Source organism: Lethenteron reissneri, chromosome 7 (assembly GCF_015708825.2).
Source record: "Lethenteron reissneri isolate LAM-NWPU_2019-01 chromosome 7, ASM1570882v1, whole genome shotgun sequence".
Lineage (NCBI taxonomy): Eukaryota > Metazoa > Chordata > Hyperoartia > Petromyzontiformes > Petromyzontidae > Lethenteron > Lethenteron reissneri.
Window position 1 is genome coordinate 2,838,905 of NC_083785.1, and position 26,940 is coordinate 2,865,844.

The 26,940-nt window shown below is 50.5% G+C and overlaps 1 protein-coding gene across 1 annotated transcript in view; it reads left to right on the forward strand.

Moving 5' to 3' along the window:
* LOC133355781 (SRC kinase signaling inhibitor 1-like) overlaps positions 1-26,940 on the forward strand; it is a 157,334-nt gene that overhangs the window by 125,787 nt on the left and 4,607 nt on the right. Inside the window, exons 9-15 of the mRNA XM_061573132.1 lie at positions 7,170-7,303; positions 8,033-8,214; positions 15,172-15,299; positions 17,674-17,821; positions 19,614-20,614; positions 21,653-21,840; positions 22,272-22,403. Of these exons, the coding sequence (XP_061429116.1) occupies positions 7,170-7,303; positions 8,033-8,214; positions 15,172-15,299; positions 17,674-17,821; positions 19,614-20,614; positions 21,653-21,840; positions 22,272-22,403 (1,913 nt within the window). The remainder of the gene's footprint in view (positions 1-7,169; positions 7,304-8,032; positions 8,215-15,171; positions 15,300-17,673; positions 17,822-19,613; positions 20,615-21,652; positions 21,841-22,271; positions 22,404-26,940) is intronic.

The window sequence follows — 26,940 nt, forward strand, 5'->3', positions numbered from 1 at the left end:
TACTCCTATGACCGCGCGCTTTTAACAACACGTTAATGCGTTCTATTGGAAAGGATACATGCAAGGCCCAGCATCACGTAGGGCTTTGAGTTACTGATTGGAATGAATATATGATTTCCGCATTTCCGCACAAGAACCACATACTTTATTCAAATGCGGAGCCGTGATTACGAGCACATGTACTTTCACTTCTTCGCATTCTTCCAGCGCTTCATGTCGTCTTCGGCGTGAAAGATGCTGAGTTTTGGCTTGTCGCGGGCGCAAACTATAAGCGCGTTCAACTGCTTGCACGAGAGGAGCAACCACTCCTCGGGCTTGATGTTGTTTTGCAGAGAGAAAGCCCTCTCACAGCCGACCGACCTGTGCGCCAAAGTTTTAATCGTTAGCAGTAAAGTGTATATATTCGCAGGAGGTATAAAGTAGCTACGACAGAGGCAAATGAGCGTACGCTGGACGAGGATATTACCTGAGCGGAAACGCGTGTGTATCTGAGCGTATCGAAAACAGCGTGGGTATCTGAGCGCTTGGCCAAAATTACCACTGGATTTCCCAACGCGCTGCAATCTGAGCGACGATGAATAGTTTTGCATATCGACAGAATATGAATAAAGAAAATGCTACAGTTTTTTGTTTTTCCTTTGTCGCTACGAGTGCTGCGAGGGCTCCGAATGGCAGACGCTAGGAGACATCATGGGGCTGGGCAAAAGGGCCTGAGCACAGCGCCGGGGGTTGCGTCGATCCGGAAAGATGCAACCGTAGGGATTCCTATCGGCGACAAACATGTCAACGGCGGCGTCGTGTACTTGTGGCAAGTGTGCTTCATCGACGGCATCGACAAGTACTTCGACGCACAAGAGCTCGCGGCTCTCATTGATTTTTTCACAGTTCGTGCGCACCAACAACGCTGTCTGAATGCAGGAATCCATAGTTCATATATACATATCGTTTTTTCCAGAAGTCAGCAGAGCCAAATGGGCATACGCAAGATATGTGCGCCAACCGCGCGAGTACGGCACCGAGAAAGGCGGGAATCGAAGTCACGATTTGCGGAAGTCTTCACAGGAATCACCGCAAATTGCGGAAATTTGTGCGGAAGAGGGTCACAGAAACTACCGCAAAATGCGTCGAAAACAGCATATTTGCGGAAATTGGTGCGGAAATCGCAACCCTGCTCACGACTATACTACACACTTACGTACGTGTGTATGTTGCACTTCTTTTGCACCATACACAAGCCAAACTTGCTAATCGGAGGTGCGGGGCAAGGACAACGAAATTAAATACAAGAAACTGTTCTAAAGATATTAGTTTGTCAATCTACATGATGATTTAAAGCGCAATAGTTCCCAGTGGCTTCCACATATCGGAAGGAAGGGCGTTCCAGACGGCCGCAGAAGCACACCTGAAAGCACACGATGCAGTGAGACTGTCTTTGTATAATGGCGACAGGTAATTGTTTTGTTCAGTCCAACATGTCTATGGCACAGGAACAGATCAGCGAACTGCTGCTGTATGCTACGGAGAGTGAATGAATGATATATATTATGTTTTCTTATTCGACTGCACCGGGTTGTTAAGTTACTGCACTGTTCTCATTTTGTTACCTCGGGATCTTAGATTACAACAGCTCTTGTCACGTCATTTGGTAATCCTAGACATTTCACTTCATGGCCTCAAGCAACATTCACATTAAACCAGCTAAACTAACAATGCCATTTTTATTTATTTGTCGTGTCCCGCAGACCCGTTTAACTGTGCCCCCTGTAATGTGGAATGATAACAGTGTGTCAACATTGGGTGCATTTGGCTTGGCTAAAGTTTATCCTCGGCCTAAGCTAAAAAGGCTGAATCCAGTACAGTATGTCACGTATCTAGCTCGCTGGGGGGGGGGGGGCTGAGGTATAGTATCGGCGGATATGTGAACACTTATAAATAAAATTATACTAATGGATTACTTAACAGAAATACAGTGCAAACTTCTAAACGTGCGGAGATGTTCTACTTGTACTTCGGAAGTGAGCAAATTCTACACGAGGTTAAAACACAGACTCGCGCAACTGCGTGACAATCTGTCAATGTTTGTGAACCCTCTCTAGAAATTTCCAGTTCGCCAGACAAATTGGTCCAGGCGGATCTATGAAGATTGGACATGCGACATTGTACTGTAGTGTTTTGGCTGCCTTCTGTCTCGAATCTGCTCACTTTGTCTGGGTAAGCAAGATTTGATTGTACCGCTGGGCCCACAGCACAGCATAATGCCGTAGGTATCTCCACATATATATTCTCTGCGAATATATTTTGTTATTCTCTCCACCGAGCCGCTCATTAATTATTTGTTGTCGTGTATTAATGTCGTTGTGTCGAATTAGGACCCATATCGAACAGGGAGGCTCCTTGCCCGTAAAAAGGTCTTGCTCAATTCAATAAATACGCGTGAACTTTGTCGATTATTACAGCTTTAACAGAACTGTTTTGTTGCTGGCAGCCTGACGTCCTGGGCCTTCGTGGGCCCTGTGCACGGCAGGAAAATGTTTTTAAAGAGTAAAATAAAAATGCTGCCACCGCTTGCCTCTGATAAAGTACAGGAGTCACTCGGCTGAAAGGTCACTGCCACTTATTAGCAGAGGTGTGGACTCGAGTCATGTGACTTGGACTCGAGTCAGACTCGAGTCATGAATTTGATGACTTCAGACTCGACTTGGACTTGCATAACAATGACTTTGTCCCACCAGGTGGACAAAGTCCACACCTGGTGTGGACTCGAGTCATGTGACTTGGACTCGAGTCAGACTCGAGTCATGAATTTGATGACTTCAGACTCGACTTGGACTTGCATAACAATGACTTTGTCCCACCAGGTGGACAAAGTCCACACCTGGTGTGGACTCGAGTCATGTGACTTGGACTCGAGTCAGACTCGAGTCATGAATTTGATGACTTCAGACTCGACTTGGACTTGCATAACAATGACTTTGTCCCACCAGGTGGACAAAGTCCACACCTGGTGTGGACTCGAGTCATGTGACTTGGACTCGAGTCAGACTCGAGTCATGAATTTGATGACTTCAGACTCGACTTGACTTGGACTCGAGTCAGACTCGAGTCATGAATTTGATGACTTCAGACTCGACTTGGACTTGCATAACAATGACTTTGTCCCACCTCTGCTTATTAGAATCGGCCACGAAGCTCTTTCTTCCAGATGTCTTGGCCTCCCGACTGTGTGCTGACACCGATTGCCGAGACGCTAACAGACGTGTTGTCACGTGCGCGCACGATTGTTGGAGATGCCGATGAAAATCTCTTGCTCGGAATCTGCAATAATCCATGCAAATGTGTTTTAAGCAAACCTGATTGGAATATGTTGAACTTTTTTTTTACCAAAACGGCAGTGAAGATTTAGGGCTGGATTCACTTTGTTGAATCGGCCTATACGGAATCCACCACGGGTGGAGTGGGTGACGGGGGGGGCGGCATGAGCTCCCCGATTTACCAAAATCGCAAAGAAAACTTCGTTTTGCTAAGACAGGACTCGGAGCTTAATCGGTGTTGTGCCATTTGCAGTATTGTCGAGAGAGCTATGTGAAAACAATATTTTAAAATACTTTTTTAAAAAACACGCTTTAATGAAATATACTGTCCGAGCTGCCCCTCCCCCTGCCCCCTTCCTCCATCGCCCCTCCCCTCCTTCCACATGCCCCGCCCCTCGACGTATAAATGTTAAAAAAATGTGTTTTGGATTTTTTTTTATGATAGAATATAGTCCTGTCATCGGTATGACATAGGCATTTCAAGTTTGCAGTCGATAGCACATTGGGAAGTGGGTAAAATTTGAGTTACAAGATTTTTTTTTTGGAGGATACAACAGACGGAATGAGTTGAATAAAATCGTGTAATAATAATAAATGGCGTATCTCGGTGGTTAAAGGAATGCTGCTGCAAAATCTCAGCCAGTTTGTTATGGAAAGTGTTCAACCGAAACCCAGAGAGAGTTACAGAAAGAATCGAAATGCTAGTGCGTTTTCTTTTAAATTCCTACATGTTATTCCGTACGCGTAATTCATTCCACCTTGACCCGATAACGCGAAGCCTCGCCTCACATCGGCTTGAGTCAGACGTTCGGAACGCCTGGGATTATTTGCACAAGACATCAAGATGGGCCGTGTGCGTCTGATACAAGCGAGCCACAGTGGTCAGATGTTGACTACCTTGCTTGGTATACAGGAGGTCGTGGGTTCGATCTCGACCCTGACGCCTAATATATTTGAGGTTTGCACGTTTTCCCCGTGGTCACGTGAATTTTTTTCTCCGGTTTTTAGAGTGTTTGGCTGCGAAATATGTCCACGTGATAAGCCACGTGGGTGAGCTATCATTTGTTGCCAGGTCGCTTCTGAAAAATGGCTTTGTAACTCAGTGGGCCTTATCGGGTAAAATAAAAAAAATGTTTTTAGTTTAGATTGTGAAGTTGAGGCGAACGTACTAATCATATAAGTTGTACCATCGTGAATGAGGGAGGGTTGGGTGGTGGGTGGGTGGGTGGGGATAATTTAAGGGCTGTGGACAACGCAGTGGAGGCAGGATGGAACATGCCACCCTGCGGTCCGAACGCCACTCCCTTGGATGCCTTCTCGCCCACGCGCATGTGCGGGACGCAACGCCCAACTCGCTCTCGCCCACGCAGACTCACACAAACACCCCCGCGTGGTGACACAACACTCGCATGCTTAACACTCGCACACCGAAATGCCGACACACTCGCACACCGAAATGCCGACCCACTCGCACAATGCTTGACCCAAGCGCATGTGCACAAGCTCACGAGCTCACGACAACAACAACTGCCGTTCGCCACTAGGTGGCGGTGACATCACCACGACACGTGTATCAGGCCAGGTGCACCTTGAGGCCACGTTACAGTGTATAAGGTTCACTGGCAAGAAGTCACGGGACAGACTTATGGGTAGAATGACTGAGATGACTGGCAGATGCACCAGCTGTGCCCCCTACTGGGCCAACTTGCTGTGTTTTAGCCGCCCAGCGCTTCTCTCGTTGTTGTGAGTGTCGCTCCTCTGCCCTCCGCCGTTGTTGGAGGGTGACTGCCTCCAACTGCCCAGTAGCTTCCTTCACGATCCTCCTCCACAGAGGCCGATCTTGATACCACTGATTTCAGTCATTGGAAAGTCCACTCAGCTCCATATCCTCCAGTATAACATCGGCCCATATCTTCAGCCCATGCCGCACCCGTTTAGCCCCCTCTATCCAGCAAAACAGAAGCTGCTTGGGCATGCTGTGAATGGGCATGCGAGCTACATGATGCAACCTCGCTTGCTGGAGGAGCTCTCTGATGGGACTGTCCAGATTTTGCAAGGATCTGTGAGCTCACACAATTCAGTCTGAGTAAACCTCGGATAGATTGTAGGCAAGCCAGCCTGAACGTTTCAAAGCGGCGGATATGTTTATTTTAGAGGGGCCCATGTTGCGCAAGCTTAGAGAAGAGAGGGCATCACTGTGGCCAAGAAGAACGGGAGCTTCATATGGAGTGATAGGCCACGTAGCTTCCACATAATGTTGCACAGCTGATGAAAACATAATGCCGCCCAACTGATTCAGAGTGATACCTTTGCTGCCAAACCGGAGCTAGCCATAAGCACACTACCCAGGTATGAAACTTCTCAACTCTCTCCACAACTGCCCCATTACTCATGGAGAGTTGAGAGGGTGGGGCATGTGATGACACCAAATACCCAGGGAGGGCCATTGTATTTTTGTGGGGCTGATGGTAAGGCGCATCTCTTTTTGGGAGTGGTAGGCGCACGTTCAACAGTAGAGTCTCCAACTCGTCAGAGTGAGGAGCAATTACCAGATTATCAGCATACATAATCTGGTAGGACCATAAGGGAGACATGCCTTGACTGCACCCGGGCATCTATCAGCCTCCCATTGTATCTGTAATAAATAGAAATTTCTTTGGTACAGCCATGGATAGCCTATCAAGCTATATGGTCAAAAATATGTTCAGCAATGTCGGAGTCAGAGGGCACCCCTGTCGTATCCCAAGGTGAACATAAATGGCTTTGACTCCCAGCCACGCAACTTTTACCTGGGCCTGCCCAGCATCATGAAGGTCCCCTCAATGATTCTGAGCAGGGGGTCAGGGACCCCCAAAAGCACGAAGAACAACCCAAAGCCCAGGCTTGTTGATGGTATCATAGGCCTGACCAGGTCAGTTAAGTAGAGATGTAGATCCCGTTGAAACCGTACACCATTGCTGTGGCACACAAAGACAACGATCCCCTGTTATAGCCTTAACATACTTTTCGAGGCAAGTGCTATTAGTAACACCCATGAAGGCCAGTTTAGCACACAAGGGGGTGGGTGGCCAGCACAACGCCCAGCCACCTTTATCTTCCTAGTGCGAAGTTTACACACACATTTGAGTGTGAATGTGAATATCTGTGTATGAGCGTGCGTGCGTCATGGGAGCGGTAGTGTAGTGGTTAGCACACTGCGGTATGAAACTGGCGACCTAAGTTCGATTCCTACACACGGCCACCAAGACCAGTGACAATTATCTGAAGAGCTCTTGGGTCTCCCCTAGGTCGACTTAGCCTCAAATGAGTACCTGGTGCGGTGTTTGAGCATCCCTACTGGGGAGACAAAGGCGGCCGGGCGTGATGCTGGCCACCCACCCCCTCGTGTACTGTTCCAGCCTTCATAGGTTCTCGTTAACAGCACTTTCCCCAACAGTCTGTTAAGGCTTTACGGGGGATCTTTGTCCGTTGTGCGTGCTTCTGTATGTGGAAGTGGGCGCCTGTGCTCAAGGCTAGTGGTAGGCACACGTTTGAAATGTTTAGTGCCGTAACGTGTTTGTAGTTGCCGATCTGAACCACAGGCGCACAACCGCAATAACAATGCTGTGCCGTGTGTGTGAGCGAGCGAGCGAGGTTGTGTACAAGCCCACACATTTATAGGTAATTCACTTGCGCTCCCGCGTCTGGTTCTGTGTATTAACGCAGTTACTTGCTCGCCCCTGCTGCTACTTCTGCTGCTGCCGCTGCTACCACCACTGCTACTGCCGCTGTTGCTACTGCTGCCACCCACGCCACTGCTGCTGCCGCTGCTGCTGCTGCCACTGCGTTATCTCTGCTGGGTTTGCTTCGGTTCCCCAGCGTTTGGCGGCAGAACAGCAAGGGCCATGCGTGGCAGAGACAAGTCCGGGCAGGAGGCCCGCGCCACGGCATCGCGGCTGCACGGAGGCATCGCCCAGCTGCGTGCCGAGCTGCAGGAGATCCGCCGCTTGCAGGTGACACTCGCGGCACCGGAGATATTGGTGACATTGGTGACATTGGTGACATTGGAGATATTGGTGACATTTGTGACACTGGTGACATTGGTGACACTGGTGACAATAGCTAGAAAATGGAAATCTTAAAGCTCGCCTCTTCTCCATTGCCCATCATATTCCTCTTCCCTCCCCCCGCCCCTCCACTTCTTTCCATCCCTCCCTTACCCTTTCCTAAGCCCCAACGCCCACCCTCTGTCGCGGTCACCCATTCCTTATCGCCTGTAAGCCTCCTGCCTTCTCAACAGTATCTTTGCAAAAAACCTTTTTTTATGTTACTCACCTTCATCAAAGGTATTAAATACGATCAATCAAGTGCCACTAACAATTACAGCAACAGTTGAGCACGTAGGCTTTTACAATCAATATTATTCGTAATCAAATTCTGGCAAAATCGCCTTATGATGCTGGATGTAATTGCCAGCGAAACGTCACCGTACTCAAATTGTAAATGTGAACTTACTCTCCAACGCACCGGTGTGCTGAAGTGTTGACTAATTGGCACGTTTTGGTTACGTGACAAACCTTACCAGTTGGCTGCGTTGGGTGGTGGTGGGATAATGACACATTTATATTTACGCGATCTAACCCAAAAAATAACCGTTCAGTATGAATAACAGCAGTGGCGGCAGCAGGAGCATGACGGCGTGGCGTCCTCTCTCTGTGTCTCCCTCGGTCCGCGCGATGCAGCTGAGCCAGCGGGCGGCGTGGCAGGCCACGGTCGCGTCCGTGCGGCAGGAGATCGCGGGCCGCCTGGCGGGCGAGGTGGCGCGGGCCGCGCGGGACGAGCCCGCTCGCAGGCTGCGTGTGCAGGCCGAGGAGGAGCGGCAGGCGTACGTGGAGAGGCAGCGTGCGGCACAGCACCGCCTCAGGTAGGGCCGGCCCGGGGGAATCCCGGGGTGCCGGGTTCGTAACAAAGATCCCCCTCCCCTCTCCTGTATGGCCTGTAACAGAGACTGTTGGGGCAAGTGCTGTTAGCGGGTAGCACCTATGAAGGCCAACACAGCGCATGAGGTGGGTGGGTGGGTGGCCAACACCACATCCGGCGGTGATGTTGACAAATCGTCACCAGCTACTCATTTGAGGCTGAGTACCTGCTGGGAGGCCAGGACCGCTTCAGATGATCGTCACTGGCGATGGCCGTGAGGGGGAATCGAACTCGGGTTTGCCGGGTTTCTTAGCGCAGCGCGCTGACCGCGACACCACCGATCGACAAACAACCACCAACCACCACCTCGCTGCCAGCTACCCGCCGCCATGTCCCGCATTCGCTGCACAATAGAGACACGCTCCGCAGTAGAGACACGCGGCCACCTCGGGGATCTGCCCTCACGATATCACCCCGCCCCCCGTGCTCCTGGACCTCGTGGAGACCACTCCACGGGGGCGAGGAGATGTTATCTCCCTCGCCTGGTATGCAGGAGGTTGCGGGTTCGATCCCAACCCTGATGTTGCCTCTATATCCGAGTTTGCACGTTCTCCCTGTGGTGGTTGTGTGGACTTTTGAACGGGTCCTCCGGTTTTCCCCTCCACATTTAGGAACGTGCGTTTAGATTACTTGGCTGCTGCTATAAAAACAAATCCCACGTGAGATGTGATGATTATCGGCCGCTTCGATGAGCCATCGTCTGTGGGCAGGTCGCCGCTAAAATCAGCTAACAGCTCGGTGGGCTTTACTTGGTGAATAAACTAGTTTCGTTTTACGTTTAAGAAGTTCCCACTAACCTGTCCTCCCCCCCCCCCCCATCCTGCAAACGTGTCTCACGATTGGCACGTTTGGCTACTTACGACCCGAAAGAAGTTCTGCATGCATACAAGCGCAGCAGTTTTTCCGAATCACATCCACCGCACTCAGCTGGCACATTCTCCTCCGGACAGCTGCATTGCTTACCCCGTCTTGCCATGCAAATCCTCGGCATCTGCCTCGGGCACCTGTGCTTAACTGCCAATGACTTCTGTTCAATCTGCATACATTCCCTCCTCTCTGCCATCTCTTGTCACTGCCAATAAACGACTGTACTTCGTCTTGGCTTTAGGCTTGGGTATTACCGCAGCACATGCATGCATCCACTCCACTGCTGGATGAGAAACCTCCTCCTGCCATGCGGGTGGTGGAGGCTACGTGACCATACTTCACCACGTTCGCTCAGCGCGGGGTTGGTGAAGGCGGGACCCATAGATGTACAGTGAAACGAGGGATTTAGCTTCACCACGTAGCTTGTCAGCAGCCCCGTAGCACCTGTTGTGCACGATGGTCACCCACGCAGGGCCCAAGGCTGCTTGGCTACCGAGATCTAAGGAAAGCGGGCACATTCCAGATGAGTGGGTCATAGGCGATGCATATATTCACGCTATATTGTGATGTTTTTTTATTACGCATGTAACGCCGCTCCCTCTACTCCCTGAAGGTCCTCTTCCCTCGCCTTCCGCTTCCCACTCGGTGGGGCAGCAGCGAGCCCAATGTCCCCCTCCTCTAAACTCGGGGCCACAGCGTTGGGGAATTCTGTCCGCAGAGTTTCTGTACCCCGGCAAACGCCGCGGTTTGTGCTCTGTACCGGGCTCCAACTGAAATCTAATCGTGAGAAAAAAAATACAGCGTTGGCATGCTCAGCAGTAAGGTTTAACTATGGCAATTGGTTCAGTGATTTGATATTTTAATTAAAATAGGAGAGAGCTATTTTTGCCATGCACGTGTTACGCGCTGGGAATGAGATTGTGAGCGCTTGTCGGTCGTGCGCGCTGATACAGCGGTGCGATCGGATGACGAGAAGGGCGCTCGCGTTACCCCCATCGTGTTGCAAAGGATTGCCATCCAATTACAGTGACATCATTGGATTAGGGAAATTAAACCGTAATGAGCGCGAAAGCCCGTTTTTGGCGAGTGTCGTCTCTTCGTGCAGCTGTTTTATTTGGCCACACTTTGCCCTCGTCATGATGGGCGAAGCTGCAGGTATATTTGGGTGCCGCGATGGCGAGATGTTTACTACCTCACCTGGTATACAGGAGGTCGTGGGTTCGATCCCGACCCTGATGCCTGCTTGTATATTTGGAGTTTGCATGTCTCTCTCGTCCTGTGTTGGCATGGATTTTTCTCCGAATTCTCCGGATTTTTCCCCTCCACATTTAGAATCAACATGCAATTTAGACTATTTCGCTGCTATCAATGTCCTCGTGATAAGCCACTTTGTTGAGCTGTCGTTATTGATTGCCAGGTCGTTTCTGAAAAAGAGCTACATAGCTCAATGGGCCTTACCTGTTGAAACAAAAATAGTGTTAGTATTTAACAATAGTTATTCTTCACTGAGCTCTTGGGCAATAACCCTTTGATGAATTTTCCATTTTTTTTCTATCTGTCTGAAAAGTCCCCAACAGCAAAACAAAGATGACACTCGAATTTAATTTGCGTCGGATCATCTCTGCGAGAGGCACAGTGCCCTGTCCCTACGGGCGCACAGACAGCGCTGAAGCCTTGACGCTTTCAACATCAGTTGGAAAAACATTTAAAATGAGGCAAAAACTTTCAAAGAAACGTGTTGTAGAATCGTGACAGTGAATTGGAGGATGAGGAATTGTTACATGCCTACTAGTTCACTGAGCGGTCACTGGCCCCCAGACAAAAGGCGTGTGGATCACATAGTTTCTTCACATGCTCAATTGAGCATTGGGCAGTGCACATCACCGCCCATCGGCAGCAAATTCCACGTTACAATTACCGGGCGTGGTCTCTCCATTGACCAGCCGCTGTTGACTCGTCGATGGACGACGGGCCGAGCCGATGCCATCACCGCGATTTGGACTCTCTCGTTGGTGAGATTCATCCAGCGGCTCCCGCCCTAAACTCATAGCGTCCAATCTTAGTTTTGGAGCTTTCGTGACTGCAGGAATTATTCTTTGGTTCTTTCGGTTAAGTCACGTCTAAAGATAAATTAATAAATTAAATAATAGCATATTACGACGTTTCGATTGCAACACAAGCAATCATCATCAGGCATAAAAGAAATAGCAACAAAAATCTAACTAGATGTCTGTCTATAGTTTTCTAGTTAGATTTTTGTTGCTATTTCTTTTATGCCTGATGATGATTGCTTGTGTTGCAATCGAGACGTTGTAATATGCTATTATTTTAATTTATTATTTTATCTTTAGACGTGACTTAACCGAAAGAACCAAAGAATCATGACGTCCAGTTTTAAATACCCGGTTCACGATGGTGGAGCTGCGCCAATGCTGGTGACCAATTTCCACAATAATAATAATTATATTTATCTTTATTCGCAAGTGCCTGCCACAGAAAATAGGTGTAGTTGGGCCAGTCGCCCATTTGCCGTACTGTCTGCCATAGCTACCAGGCGTGTAATGATACATCGATTCATCTATTCAATTTTATTGTTTAATTGTCCTCTAAGCCGACTGATACACGCGTCGGCTTGCGATCCGGGGATCCATTGTTCGTGATACTTGATAATTATTGGTAATAATGTGCAATTGTTATATTCAGGCTAATGGAGTGAGCGAAACTGTACACGCCCCTGCCGTCATAAACAGCAAATATAATACCAGTAAAATATAAACTTGACTCGAATTTAGGGTCTCCACACCTTTTTCACTGCAGACCATACAGCACCATGTTTCTGAGACGGCTTAGGTCTGTGATAGCTGTAAAGGTCACTGCCCCACCACCTTCTCCAACCATTATATAAACGCAGTGGTAACTCCTGAAATCTCTCATTTACTTGATACAGCTGTCGTGGCTGTGACGGTACCACCTGAAGACGGAAGCTTGTGTTGCCTCCGAAACGTCGTGATTTTTATTTTTTTTTACTTTTTAATGTTTTTACCTACGTGACTTTACCGAAAAAAACCTAAGGATATGAATCATTGCAGTCACGAAAGCTTCAAATCTAGAATGAAAAAAATAATACCGGCACCAGATCTCTACAATACCAGCACAAATGAATTTCCTGCCACCTGAACACCGATGCCAATTCCCAGACTGCTGGCATCCCCTAACCCTGCACCGTAACATTTCCTCACGTCGCTGGTGGGAGTGGCAGCTTACATGACTAAGAGGACCCAACAGCATATCCTGTGGCAGTCACAAAACAAAGACAAAGTCGCCCCGTATAGCCTTAACAGACTTTTGGGGAAAGTGCTGTTAGCGAGCACCTGTCAAGGCCGGCACGGTGCACGAGGGGGTGAGTGGCCAGCACCACGCCCCCTTTGTCTCCTGAATGATGATGATGATGTTTACACACCACAACTGATACTCATTTGAGGCTGAGTAACCCTAGGGGAAGCCCAGGAACGGCTCAAACAATCGTCACACAAAACAACAGCAGCCGCCATTCTCCACCAAGTGGCGGTGACGTCACCATAGCGCTTGTGCCAGGCTAGGTGCACTTTGAGGCCACTTCAGACACACACACTCGTGAATTGTGGCCAATCTACTAACTTCACCTGCAAAGCAATGGGTCACACCCAGCCGTTTAAAACAAAACGATGGCACTCTGCATTATAAGGGCACCCTCATTATACACACATTGCTTGCCACAAATGAACCACAATACCTTGATGATCTTGTCAGGGAGCATAAACCATCACGTGAACTCCGGTCATCATCGCAGCAGCGGCTCTTTTTGTCTCGCCATCTAACAAAGATGGTCACCGCATCGCGCGGTGCTTTCAGATGCGCTTCTGCGGCCGTCTGGAACGCTCTTCCTTCCCATATTAGGAAGCCACTGGGAGCTATGCACTTTTAAATCAAGATAGAAAACTAATTTTTCTCGAACTGCTTTTGTGTTTCCGTATGTTGTCCCCCTCCCCCGCACCTCCGATTAGCACAGTTGGCTACATATGGTGCGAAACAAATTCAACACACACACACACAAATATGGGCCCCCCCAACCCCATCCATTGCCAATCCCCTCCTCCCCCCACTCCCACCGCTAGAAAGCTTTTAAGTCCCACACCCGTTCCCGATTATTCCAGAGTTCCAGATAATTCCGAAATTTAACATACACCAATAACCGCCATTTACCACTAAGTGACGTTGACGTCACCACGGCGCCTGTGCCAGGCCAGGTGCACTTTGAGGCCACGTGAAGTGTCGAAGGCTCACTGGCAGAAGGTCACGGGACAGACCCAGCAGGTGCCTTGGCTTGGCTGACTGAGATGACTGGTAGATGCACCAGCTGTACCCCCCTACTCTGCCAACTTGCTGCATTTTACATGCACACATACACACACACACATACAAACGCACATACATACGTACACATTTTCAATGTTCACGTGTTACATGGGCTGGCTTCAGCGGCGGCCGACTTTGACACCGAGCCAGGGTGGCGATAATGGGGCACTCCTCCTTGGGCTGCTCTCGATCCTTTAGTTGAAGTGGCACGACCGACGAACGAGCCCACGGAATTCTATTCTTTGGGAGAAACCCCCCCCCCTTCCCCCCCTTTTGCCGGTATATCAAGAAGATGATAAACAAAATAGGCTTTACCCTTTCCGGCAAGAATACATGAGGTGTTAAGATGTTCAAACGCCCAAACGTTGCCATGTTTTACCACAAGCAGTGAACCTTATGGCGGGATCCCGGGGTCCCGAATAAATGGAAGTCAAAATCGTTATTAATTTATTTTTGGCGACTCCATCCCACCGCGCACATAAACGCCGTGACCCACCTGGCCCGGATCATTTTGTTGTCATGTCATGTCCAAGCGGAGCAGCGAGGACGAATGGGCAGAAGAGCTGAACAAGAGAATGCCCTCCATGCTCGGGTATGGGCAAGTCTTATCCAAAGCTGCTCAAACTGCCGACACGAATTAAGTCCTTTATCTGTCATGACGGTATAAATAATACAGTGAAACGGCTCTCTTATCTTCATTATTATCCGTTACCTACCAATGTCTGCAGCCAGGATCAATCGATGACAATCCTATTACCTGCAGATATTTAACAGATGAGATGCGTTGCACCGTTAATTCCTCCTGTTTGATAATACTTCTCTTGTCCGTATGCATCTGTGCTGATAGGTTTTTTTTTGCGGTTAAGCCGTAGTCCCCACATACCGCTCGTATCAATGCGGATAAGAGGAGCGGCGACCCACTACTCTGTAGAGTAACATTAGTATAAACGCTTGTTACAATATGAACAGCGCATTGAAAACGCATACTATTTTACGTACTGTTTACAAAGTGTGTTCACAAATCCACACTGAGAAACACGATGATTGACCGAGGGGTGTAAATGATTTTGTCGATAGTGTACTTAAATAGAGGTACTGCAGGTAAGTAGTTTTCAGTTTTAAAGGCATAGTTTAGCAAGACAATACTTGCCACCATCCTTCAAACCCATTGCTCAAGAAGAGCAAAGTTTTAGTTTACATTCTAATATAATGTTTATGCGAGAGCCGGGGACTTATGGGACCCCGGGCTCCTGCCATAAGGCTCATGTGTTGGTTAATGCAGACGTGTAACGCCTTGTGATAAGTGCCTATTTGGTGTTTGAACATCTTTCATGATAGGTCAACTCGTCGGCGCTGCAGGGGCGGCACGATGCATTGTTGGTTTGTGGGTCAGGCCACCGGATGATTCTGACCAACTCTCTTGTCGGCATGAGCCCTCCGCCACCCGAAGCAGCCAAACAAAATTGATCGGCATGACCGCTTATCGCCGCGCCAATTATCGTCCCAGCTCGCCCTGGTCGGGCCGCACAAACGACGCAGACTAATCGCGGTGCTACTCTCGACCCCCCCCTCTGCCCCCACCTCCCGCACCCCTCCACTCCCCCCCACCCTCCACCGCCGCCCGCCGTGACCGCGACAGCGAGCTGGAGGAGGCCGTGGAGACGCTGCGCTCGAGGGCGTCGCTGCCGGGAGTCGTCTCGCTGGCGGACGTGGACGAGGGGGGCGAGCTGCTGCGCCAGCTGGAGGAGGAGACGTCCTCGCTGCAGGGTGAGGCGCCGGTTCTCTTGGCCGCGTTCGGCGCGGAGGGAGTTGGGGTGTGCGTGCACGACAACCGTGGAGGCGGTGGGGGGTTGGTGGGTCGTCGCCACTCACGTCATGCAACTCACTTGCTCTACGCGTCGAGGAGGTGCCCCCCCTTGTACCCTGCCTCGCCAGCGGAAGGCAGTACAGCCGCTGCGAACTCCCAGCTGTTCCAGATTTGAAGCTTTCGTGACTGCAAGGATTCATACTCTTAGTTTTTTCGGTAAAGTCACGTAGGTTGATACAGCAAATCTGGCTGTGACGGTCCCACCTGATGACGGAGACTTGAGTTGCCTCCAAAACGTCGTGAATTTTATTATTTTATTTTCATTAATTTTAATTTAATTTTTTACCTACGTTACTTTACCGAAAAAACTAAGAGTATGAATCCCAGCTGTTCCGTCCGTGTGGGATTGAGTATTGCCACCTCGCACAGTTTTCTCTCTTCACACCAGTTTCCTCCCACGTGTTATGAACATTCGTTGACTGAAAACATATCGATATATAAAGGACCGCTGAGCTTGGGCGATTGTTGGCACCGGCTCGCCGCCTTTGGCAGTCGTCAGCGGCTCCTCGCGCCTCCGAGTCGTCGATCCGTCTCTCCGAGAGCGAGCGGATACTGTGCGGCGTGTTACTAGTTGGAATTATCGTGATTATAACGAATAGCGGGGAAAGATAATTATTATAATTGTAAATTAAAAGCCGGGGAAAACACGTTTGGACAGTTTGTCAAGGGGGATCAACATGGAATGGCGTGGCCTGGAAGCAGGTTGATAACCCATGTACATTTATATGATAATTTCATTTCGTAAAGCGTCATTTGTGCAATTGCATCTCACAATGCTGCACATCAATTAGCCGGTCCCTTACACAAACAATGCGAAAACAAAACCCCCACTTACTTAGCAAATCAAAAACTAAAAGTTTAATACATTCGAAAAAACCTTTTCCTTATGACGACCGCTTGTGTTGTGATCTAAACGTCGTAGTTTTTTGTTATTTGTTATTTTCTTTGAACCTATCTACATGACTTTACCGAAAGACCCAAAGAATCTACATCATGAGGTCTCCTTTGCCAGTACCAAAATGTAAGAATCGGGTTTTCCCTTTTTTTCTGGCAACAAAACTGAAACCTTTTTACGAGGAATCATGTCTGCATTAACCACAATGCTTGTGGTCACAAAGCAAACAAAAAACATACTCTGATAATATATGCATTGTCCTTGAAACTGATTAGTCTACACTGGAGACAGCTTTCTTTTGAGCCTCGTCTCAAACGGTGTTCTGGCAAAGGAGATCCCATGATGTAGATGCTCACCCCGAGCTCTCATTACTCTGACAGCGCAATCTCTTTGTGCTGTAAGCCTTTTGGCGTCCTCTGGTCGAACACCGTTTGAGACGAGGCTCAAAAGAAAGCTGCCTCTGGTGTGGACCAATCAGTTTCAAGGACAATGCCAATATATTATCAGAGTATGTTTTTTGTTTGCATTCTGACCACAAGTATTGTGGTTAATGCAGACGTGATTTATCGTAAAAAGGTTTCAGTTTTGTTGCCAGAAAAAAGGGGAAAGAATTTGAATACATAAACAACAAGAAAAAAATGCACATAACAAGAAAGTGATCATCACAGAGACAATACATTAAAATAAATAAACCCGTTCGGTCTCCGTGAACGCCAGACCACAATCCCAACATTTAGCCGTATATAGGGGAACCTTCCCTAGAGGGGTGCTGGTGTGGCCAAAACGTTACGAGGCGAGTTGGACCATAATATAAACGCCTATTTTTCCAGCGTATGCCTGGATATATCTTCAGAGAAAAAACGATGTTCCCTTCATTGGACCACTCTGCAGTCCACTTTTGATGGGGGGGGGGGGGTTATCTCTCCACAGATGGCCGCCGACAGTGACCTTAATAATTCAACTTTTTTAAATCGAATTATATTCAACAATGAGACTGTGAGGGTTGGTCGGAGCTTTTTTTCCAGAATGCTCTTCAGTTGCCTCTGATGTGGTAACCGTTCTGGCATTATTTTTCTGTTCAGCTCACGGTGTACCCATTCTCTATGTTCACCCTTCCTCCTAACCCCTCCCTCCATCCAACCGAACCACACCCTCACCCCCAACCCATTCCCCGTCTCCTGTCCCCCCAACTCCCCCGTCTCCCCCGTTCCCCACGTCTCTCCCATTGTCCCCATCTCTTCTGTGCCCCCATATCTCCTGTCTCTCCCATTCCCCACGTCTCTCCCATTCCCCCCTTCTCTCTCATCTCTCTCGATCCCCACGTCACTCCCGTCTCTCTCCCATTGACCCCATCTCTTCCGTTCTCCCCGGCACCGCAGGGCAGTTCCCGACGATGCAGTCGCGCATGCAAGGGCTCCTGCGCGTCGAGGTGGAGGCCATGAAGTTCCTCAAGGACGAGCCGCACAAGCTGGACGAACTGCACAGGGGCTGCCGCAACCTCGCGTCCACCCTTGTTCTCCTGCGCAGGTGAAGTCCCTCTCCCACCACCCCCACCCACCCCCCCTCCCCCACCACCCACACCCACCCCCCCACCACCCCACCGCACCCGTCATATAGAGAGGCTGGTTTCCGTCGTAGGCACATGGAATTGCCGCTAAGCCGCCTCCCAAAATGCAAAGCTCGTTTTTGCACGGGACGCCATATCAGTGTGTTTTTATTTCCTCATTTAGCTTGAGCTGCCAAAAAAATCTGCCAAGGTCGGGCGCGTGGCCGGGTGGTTTGGCCGTGGCATCACGGGTGTTATAGGCTACGGGGGCTACGTTGTTGTGGGCAGTGCAGCGCAATCCATTGTTAGTACAGCGCAGTAGGGTGGCCACTCGATTTGTATGCAGAAAAGGGAAGTTTAAGTTTCTTAGGATCACACCAATCCTCTTAAGTTTGTTAGTCTCGGTGTAGAACTCAACCGCTTTTATCCCCCTTCATATTTACAGGTTGCTCAGCGTCCCCTTCCCCTCTTCTCTGCATCTGTGCCGACACTACGCTTGATAAATCAGAGTTGTATGGTGCATAGATGTATAATTTAATTCATATTCAGCGACTTGCTTACCATTTTCTCTGTTTTACACTATAGATGACCGATGTATGAAATAATCGTGCATTGTGATTATAGTGTGCTGCTACTGCTATTGTTAATCCGGCTCTTATGGATTGACTTATGCAGCTAGCGAAGGATGCTGGGTTTAGCGATGTGTGTTGTGTGTGTCGCTATTGTAAACTTTTAATCACATTTGTTGGAAAAAACTGTTACGTTGTTTACATAGCATTGTTTTAGTAAGTTTTTGAGGGGCTTGGTTTGGCCCGATTTTTTTGATTTAGTATAGATTTATACTTAAAATTTTTATCTGTATCGTATTATGATTGTTATTGGGATCAAACATCGAAATGGAATTTTTGCACTTTTTGTACGCAGCATGGATGGGTTTGTGCTTTTTATGTAGGATTTCATTGTTGACGTATGTGATGTTAAGATTTGTGTACAATGAATTTTAGGTGTATCTTGTAATTGTATTGTTTGTTGCGGTTGAACCCAAATCAAGAGCCGAATGACTCTCAGGGTAAATCCTAATAAATGAAACTGGAACATCTGTGAGATGAAGAGCTTCATGGCTCATCGGATTCCCTTTGCAGTCTCAATAAAGATTCTGATTCGATGGCTGCGCTGCACCCACTAAATGTTGAGCGAACGTCTTTTAAAACTGGCAGTGGCTTCAGGTTAACAGCAAAATAAATGCAACCAGGAGGGTGTGACCTTGACATTCACAACCTTCAAATTTCAAAATAAGGGTTTTTATGGGTTAGATCGCGTAAATATAAATGTGTCGTTAAACCCACCACCACCACCAACCGACACAGCCAAATTAGTAAGGTTTGTCACGTAAACAAAACGTGCCAATTAGTTACTACTTCAGCACTCCGATTGGTTGTGTGTTGGGGAGTGAAACCCACAGCATTTTTCTATTCGAGTATTGTGACGTTCTCGCTGGTCATTACAACCAGCTTCCTCGGGCGGTTTGCCAGCATTGTGAAGGAAGCCTTCCTGCTTCCGTCGCACCCTTACTGCACAGTGCACATCTACGCTCCCTTCACCAACTATTCCCCCCCCCCCCCAGCCAGCGTGGTGAAGTACGGTCAAAATAGCCTCCACGACGCTCGTGACGTGGTGGACGCCCTCGTCCGGTCGTCGATTAAAGCCCGACTAATTGCACCGTCTCTCCTGCTGTTTCGTGCCCCCCCCCCTCCCGTCTGTAAACAATCGCAGGTCCATCGTCGAAGGAACCCCGGTAAACGAGCCAGAGAAGCCACCACCTGCTGTGCCTGAACCGGACCTCGATCCGGTTGTCCAGTGCGACGCGTACGTGCCACACTTTGCCAGCAGCCACCGGAGCGTGCTGTCGCAGCAGCAGCAGCAGCAGGAGCTTGAGCAGCAGAAGCAGCTTCAACAGCAGCTGGAACAGCAGAAGCAGCTGCAGATTCAGCAGCAGCAGAAGCTGCTTCAACAGCAGCAAGAACAGCAGAAGCAGCTGCAACAACAGCAGGAACAGCAGAATCAGCTTCTGCAGCAGCAGAGGCTGCTTCATCAGCAGCAGGAACAGCAGAAGCAGCTTCAGCAGCAGCAGAAGCTGATTCAACAACAGCAGGAACAGCAGAAGCAGCAGCTTCAGCAGCAGCAAGAGGAACAGCAGAAGCAGCAGCAGCTTCAGCAGAAGCAGCAGCAGGAACTTGAGAAGAAGCTGCAGCATCAGCAACAGCCGCAGCAGCAGCAAGCAGTAACATCAACAATGGAAGTTACGACGCTTGAGGATGTCGTTGTCCAGAACAGAACTGTGCACGTCACGAGAACGGAGGTGAACGGGTCAGAGGAGGTCACACGTACGGAGGTCAGGAGGTCAGAGGTCAGTAGGTCGGAGGTCACGCCGAGCGGGGCCTCCGGGGCGGAGGATGGCGTGGGTAGCGAGGCACCGCTGGCTGCCGCGGGCAGCCCCGAACGCGCCGACAGGGCGGAGGTGGAAACGATCACGGTGTTCCTCACGCAAGTGTCCGACGTTCCGGAGCGCGGGCTTGAAGCGGAGGAGGAGCCCCCGGCGACCGTGCGGGCGGCCCCCGCGGCCGCGAGCGAGCGCGACGACAATGGAGCGGCGGAAGCCGGCGCCGCCGCTGTCGGCGAGGGGAAGCCGGAGAAGAGGGACACCGGCAATCGGCGCGTGAGCTTCGCCAAAGATCTCGACGCGCCGTCGCGCGAAACCAGCGGCAAGACGACCGGTGAGAAAACCGCCCCCGCGCCGATCGATCGCCGCTGAGTCGTGTGTATGTAGATGTGTGTGTATGCATGGAACATCTTCGACGGTTAGAAACATTTGGGCCGGCCTGACTACGATCCATCCTGGGTTTAACCAGGCTGGATTGTGTGAGGAGCTCACAAATCTTTGAAAGATCTGGACAAAATCCCATCGGTGAGCTCCTCCGGCAGGCAAGGCTGCGTTGGCTGGGTCATGTAGCCCGCATGCCCAGCCACCGCATGCCTAAACAGCTTTTGTTCGGCCGGATTGAGGGGGCTAAACGTGCACGGCATGGGCTAGAGAAGAGATGGACTGCGCTACGAACCCGGCGACCCACCATCGAACCACCATCGTTGTTCGATGGCGAGCTGAAAGCTGCTGCTGCGAGGACAACCGGAGTTTGCGTGATGGTTTGTGCTCCTTGATGAGATCAGCAAGCTAAAACGAGATCAGCAAGGAGTCACCAAGTTTGTGATATTAACGACGACGACGCTGCCGATGATGGTGTTAAATAACAATAGCCTGTTTATTTGGGACCACAAGTGAACAGATTAAACGGGCGGTGGTGGCTACTCTGCACGTGCGCTGTAGTCCAGTGCTGTGGAGGCAGCGAGGGTTAGTGGATCGTCGGACGAATGTTGTGAAACTCCCCGCCCTCGTCAATCCACTGCTGGATGGCGGGCTCCTTGCGCCGTATCAGAGCCGGTGGTTGCCTGACTATACTTCACCACGTTGGTCAGTGCGTGTCGGCAGAGGGGTTTGCGATGCAGCGCACCAACCGCAGAGCCACCACTCCACGCTCGCGGATAACAGGGCAGCAGATAACAGGGTAACGTCGTTATCGCGGCCGTCTGCATCCTTGTAACTGACGCCCACATTGTGCTGTTTCTCTGCCCCGCTTTCCCCTCTGTGCTCCATCCTCCGCTCCCCATGCTCCGTGCTACATTTTCCATTTTCCGTGCTCAATGCTCCATGCTCTATTCTCCACGCTCCGTTCTCCGTGCTCATCGCTCGCGAGCAGCGACGGGGCGGGCGTCCCGCTCGTCCGCCCTCCGCGGGGCGGTGTCGGCGGAGGCCACGGAGCAGGCAGAGGACGCGGATATCCCCCCACCCCCCACCATGAGCCCCCCGCCCCCACCGCCACGCACCGGCAAAGGCTTCAAGTTCGTGAGGACCACGCCAGCCGAGGTCCTCTTCATGAACCGCAAGGTGAGGGGAGACGAGCCGTTCGTGCGTGGCAGTCGCCCGTCCGAGCGCTGTGTAGGCCGAGCGCTGTGTAGGCCGAGCGCTGTGTAGGCCGAGCGCTGTGTAGGCCGAGCGCTGTGTCGGCCGAGGCCTGTTCGGCCGCCCCCGAGATGTGACGAGGTCGGGCGGCTGTGGCGTGCGTGTAGGCACTTGTAGAAGTGTTTATTTTACTCTGCTTGTCTAATCGTTACTTTTCCCACCATCCCCCGTCATTAGCAGATGGCTTCGTAGGGCAACAACTTTGGTCAAACCGAGGAATCCCACGGTTTGGTTGATGTATTTTTTTTTCGTAAGTTAAGAGCACTTTGAAGGCCCAAGCGAAGGTCAAAGAGAGAACGGCGTTTTGAGCGCGTGTTTGTTCTTTGTTGAAATTTTTTCGCGCGACAATAATGCAGGCCAACAAGTTGGCAGTGGACACGCGGGCCAACCAATCGGAAGAGGAGGACAGCCAGACCCCGCCTCCTCCTGGCTCCAGCTCCAAACCGGAGGACGACGGTCAAACAAGTCACATGACCATCGAAGTGCAGGTACTAAAATACATCTCCGACTGGCACGGTCGGCTACGTACGTGCACACGTGCGTAGAACGGAGGGTGGATATGCAGAGCTGCTGAGAGGTGAAAGCCGAGTCTGCCCTGATTATTCAGACCATTACAAATTATCCACTCTTCTGTGCTGCTGTGGTGCAACGGGTCTGCACGCTTTGGATAATCCAGAGGTCACTGGTTCGATTCAATCTCCCGGCGCAGTGGTTGAAGCAAATGAGAGTGTTTATTTATTCTCCCCCCCCCCCCCCCCCGCCTTGATGCTCCCAGCGGTATAAAAAACGCCACAGTTTGTCCAGTGTCTGTTTGCGGGCACTGCCACTGCTTCCGAGACGTATGCCTAGCGTCGAAGAGTAGGCCAAGTGCCTTCTGGGGAGCGGTCGTCTTTAGCTCCCTCTGGTGGAAGGCCCTTCTGTCAGGAGTGGCATTAGTAAGCAATTGCAAGGCTGCACCTTTACTGTAGTGATAATGAATGTCCCGTGGGAGAAATTACTCCCAAGTTGGCACGGCATTCGGTGTAGATCAGAAACTGCATGAGGAATGCTAACGTTGCGGGTGCACTGGTAATGCTCACGCTGTGTTCAGCCGGGGTAGGCAGAACATTGCAGCGATGCAGCTGTGTTGTAGCCAACACGTTTTCCTGCAGGGCAAACGCGCTGCTCGCCGGAGGCAGTCCAGCAAGTGGGATCCTCGGAGGGCCTATCTGTGCCAAATTCTTAAACTATTCTTATCGGGCGTGTTTTCTCGGAGTCATCTGCTTTCCTCCCACAGGCAAAAATAAAATTCAGAACAGAATTAGCCAAACGTCCCTCGTAGAGCCCTCTTCAAAACATGAGCCCGTCCAGGGTAAATATTTTTCGATATTAATCGCAGGGTTGTGCTAATTCCATCTTTCACTGGCGTTTTCTAAGCCACGTGTTATTCATGGAGGCGTGTTTCTCGTCCCCTAGCGTACGTCAGTTGAGACGCTCTTCGTCGCCGTCCGTGAAACCGGCAACGAGCGAGCAGCGGTCATTTCTCCGCACGGTCAGTCAGCCAGTCAGTCAGCCAGTTAGTCAGCCAGTCGGCCAGTCAGTCAAGCCAGTCGGTTAGCCAGTCAGTCAGCCAGTCGGCCATCCCGCTCTGAAATCCGTTGCCGTAGCTACGCGAGTGTGCAGACTGTGCAACCGCAGAGAGGGGTCCTATGGGGGCGGAGGGGCCCAGAAGGTGCATGCTGCAGACACGGGGGTGGGGATGGAGGGGGGCCCATTTTGTTCCTAGTGTAGTGGCGGTGCGCGCCGACAAGGTGGGGGCGTGGGTGTGCGCGCGCCGGGCGTGGCTACATCGAGTGTGGGGCGTGTTGACGCACACTGACAGTGATGGATCACGGGGCGGCGCTGGGTGCGTGGTTGTGCACGCAGACACGATATGGGAAAGAGGATCGTAGAGAGAGCGCTGGGTGATTGGTCAACTTGGGTGGGTGCTCTCAGCGACGTCCGCATGGAGGACTATAAAGGGGGACGCGCGAGAGCACTCGGGGGGATTACTACCAGCTGAAGATCGAAGACGGAGTTGAAGAGATAGGGCCCTGAGACCCCTAGCCCCGCTGTCCTTGTAAGGGCCGGGACCCTGTGCGGCTCAGAGGCTGTGGGACCCGGGGCCTGGGGTCCGTGTGGAACCAGCTTGTGGGCCCAGAGTCGAGACTAATAACCCAGCCGGGTGTGTTCCAAGAAGCTACGGGGCGTGAGAGCCCGTGTGGGTATAGCTCGGGGGAACCTCGTGGGTTACGTGGCAGTTGCCACCCGTGTAACAGTTTGGTGTTAATAAAAAGGTGTGCTACCCGTCAAAGTCGTCTCCCGCCAAGTGACTACTTTACACTAGCACCTGGGGGGCCCATGCCACACCACATGCTCCACCACTGTAGCTGCATGAACGGATGGGTGAGTGAGCGAATGCATTCCTTTGTTGAGTGTCAGGTGAGAATCAAGTGGAGTGCAACATCTATTATTGTGGGGGTGGGGGGGGGGGACTCGAACGTAAACGTCACTCGCCAAGGTCGCAAATCAATGATCAGCAATTCTACGGGTGGCACGGTGTGGACGGTGGTCTCACACTCGTGCCTCACAGCAAGAGGGGCCTGGGCTCGATTCCTGGCTCGGGTTGCCTCGCTGTGTGGAGTCTATAAGTTTCTCACCATGTTCTGCATGGGTCTCCTACGGTTTCCTTACATAGATAAAAACAACAACCCATACATTATATCTATGGGACCTTTTTTCCAGGACCAAAATAATGGAAAAAAATAATAGGTTTTAGATGTTATCAGAGCATGTTTGTTTGCCTGTTCACCACAAGTACGTGTGGTTAATGCAGACCTGATTCCTTGCAAAAGGTTTCTATTTTTCTGTTCGAACCCATACATTGTAACTTTGCATTGGCCCAACATCCCAATGCTAAATAAACGCACCTGCAAATTACTCGTTCAGAATATACGCAGTAGGAGCAGCAGTAGCAGCAGCAATAGCAGCAGCAAGTAGCAGCAAGTAGCAGCAAGCAGCATCAGACAGCAGCAGCAACAGGCAGCAGCAGCAGCAACGTCGTTCCCCACTGCTGGGAAGGTGGAGCGCAGGGCCCGCTTGAAAGTGCGAGTCTTGGGACTCGGTGAGACTTTCCTGGGTATTTGGCTGCTGTAGATTCCCACGTATTGATGATGAGCCGCTTGGTTGAGCGATATAATTTGTGATCGCCACGTCACTTCTGAAAAAAGAGCTAGAGAGCTCAGTGGGCCTTACGTGGTAAAATTTAAAAAATAGTTTCGTTTTAGTAACAACAACAGTAATAACCACTCCCGATCATTGCCCCCCCCCCCTACCCCACGTGAGGAGGGCGGTGACCCCAGGCAACGTTTCCTGGTCCCTACCCCGAGGGGCACCTGACCCCCGGTTTGTCGCTTGCAAAGTTGCTTGTAACTCTTCCTCTCCCATTGTCCTATTCTGTATTGAGCTCTTATTTAATAACAATAATGCTAATAAAATGTATATGAAAATCCCATGGCAAAGGATACCAGAGTACAATAAAATAGCGTAAAATTAACTCCAGCAAGCCCATGAGGAACACGACCCGGAGCCTGGCACGGACAACGCGCTCCCCCCCCCCCCCCCCCCTCGCCGGAGTCCTCAATGGATCACGCACTGCGGGTGCGTCGTCACATCGCGTGTCTACCCAGAGACCAGATTATTATCTCTCGGAGGCTCCGAGAGGGAGAGAGAGAGGCGACGCTGTGCATTAATGCACCGTTATATCTTCAGCCCGGCCCTCGGGTGCCCGGTTAATGCAGCCTTCGATGAGTATTACACGCCAGTGGCAGAGGGTGCTTGATCTCCCACCGGCATTGCCAGAAATAGCCGTGCGATGCGAGCGCGTGCTGGGAGCCGATGGAATTTTTGTCTAAGCCAAGGCTGGGAAATGGAATAATAATTAAAAAGGTACAAATTTCTCCTTTTCTCTTAAGCCATGGGGATGTGAGGCCACAAAATCACGATCAGTCGGTGGCCTTGTAACTGAATGATTAAAGACATCTGTCGGAGGGTCACAACTGGGAAAACGCAGCAGAGTATGTGAACCCATTGCAGCTGTTGAAAGCGGACCGGATTCTGAACGATGGAATACAGAGGCTGAGGGGAGCACGTTGGAGCGGTTTGGAACGTCTGAACATAAAAAGTAACGAAGCAATCTGTAATTTGGTCAGTTTTGTTGTGTGGTGCGATGGTTGGGAAGGCCGTCATTCAGCAGTGAATTGACCAGAGCTGGCTTGTAACTCAATTTCAAGGCCACATGTGTAATACAAGCCACCTTGATAAAAAAAAATGCGAATCATTTTTAGATTGTGGTAATTGGAGGCATACACGTTCTCGCCAGGCCATGGTCTGCAGATTTTAACAATCGCATTGTGACAACACTTAATCAAGAGTGTTGCTCCATTCGGGCGAGCATGGAGGAGCAGTGCTCTCATTCATCATCTCTGACGCCTGTTGAGTCAATCCAAGGAAATTTTGCTCCGAGCAAAAACGGCTCCCAGTTTGACAGGTTGGGGCGAACACCGCCCATTGGCGCCTCCTCGCTGAACTCTTACCTGCCCTTGCCGAATGTTTTCTAAACGTGCAGGAGAATGCTTTTCTTTGATGTCATGAGAATCTTTCCGCCTCTGATGTCACGTTGGAATGCTCACGGCCTGGGTGTGGCGCGCAAATCTCGTCCAAATAGTAATTTAGAGAATGGGGAGAGTTGGGGGAGTTGTTTTGTCTCAACTGACAGCTGAGTTGAGGCTTGAGAGACCCTCAATTGCACCACTTTCCAGGACCCTGTTTTTCTTGGGCTTACGCAACAGAACCTAAAGATGAAAAAATTAACCCGTAAAAACAAAGTTTTTCACTATAAATCCTTTATATGCGTGGCGGCTAGAGTCCTCTCGTCCTCTGGCTTGAGATGGCTGCCACCTATGGGTCAGATGATTGCCTGCCACCATTAAGCAATTGGTAATTAAA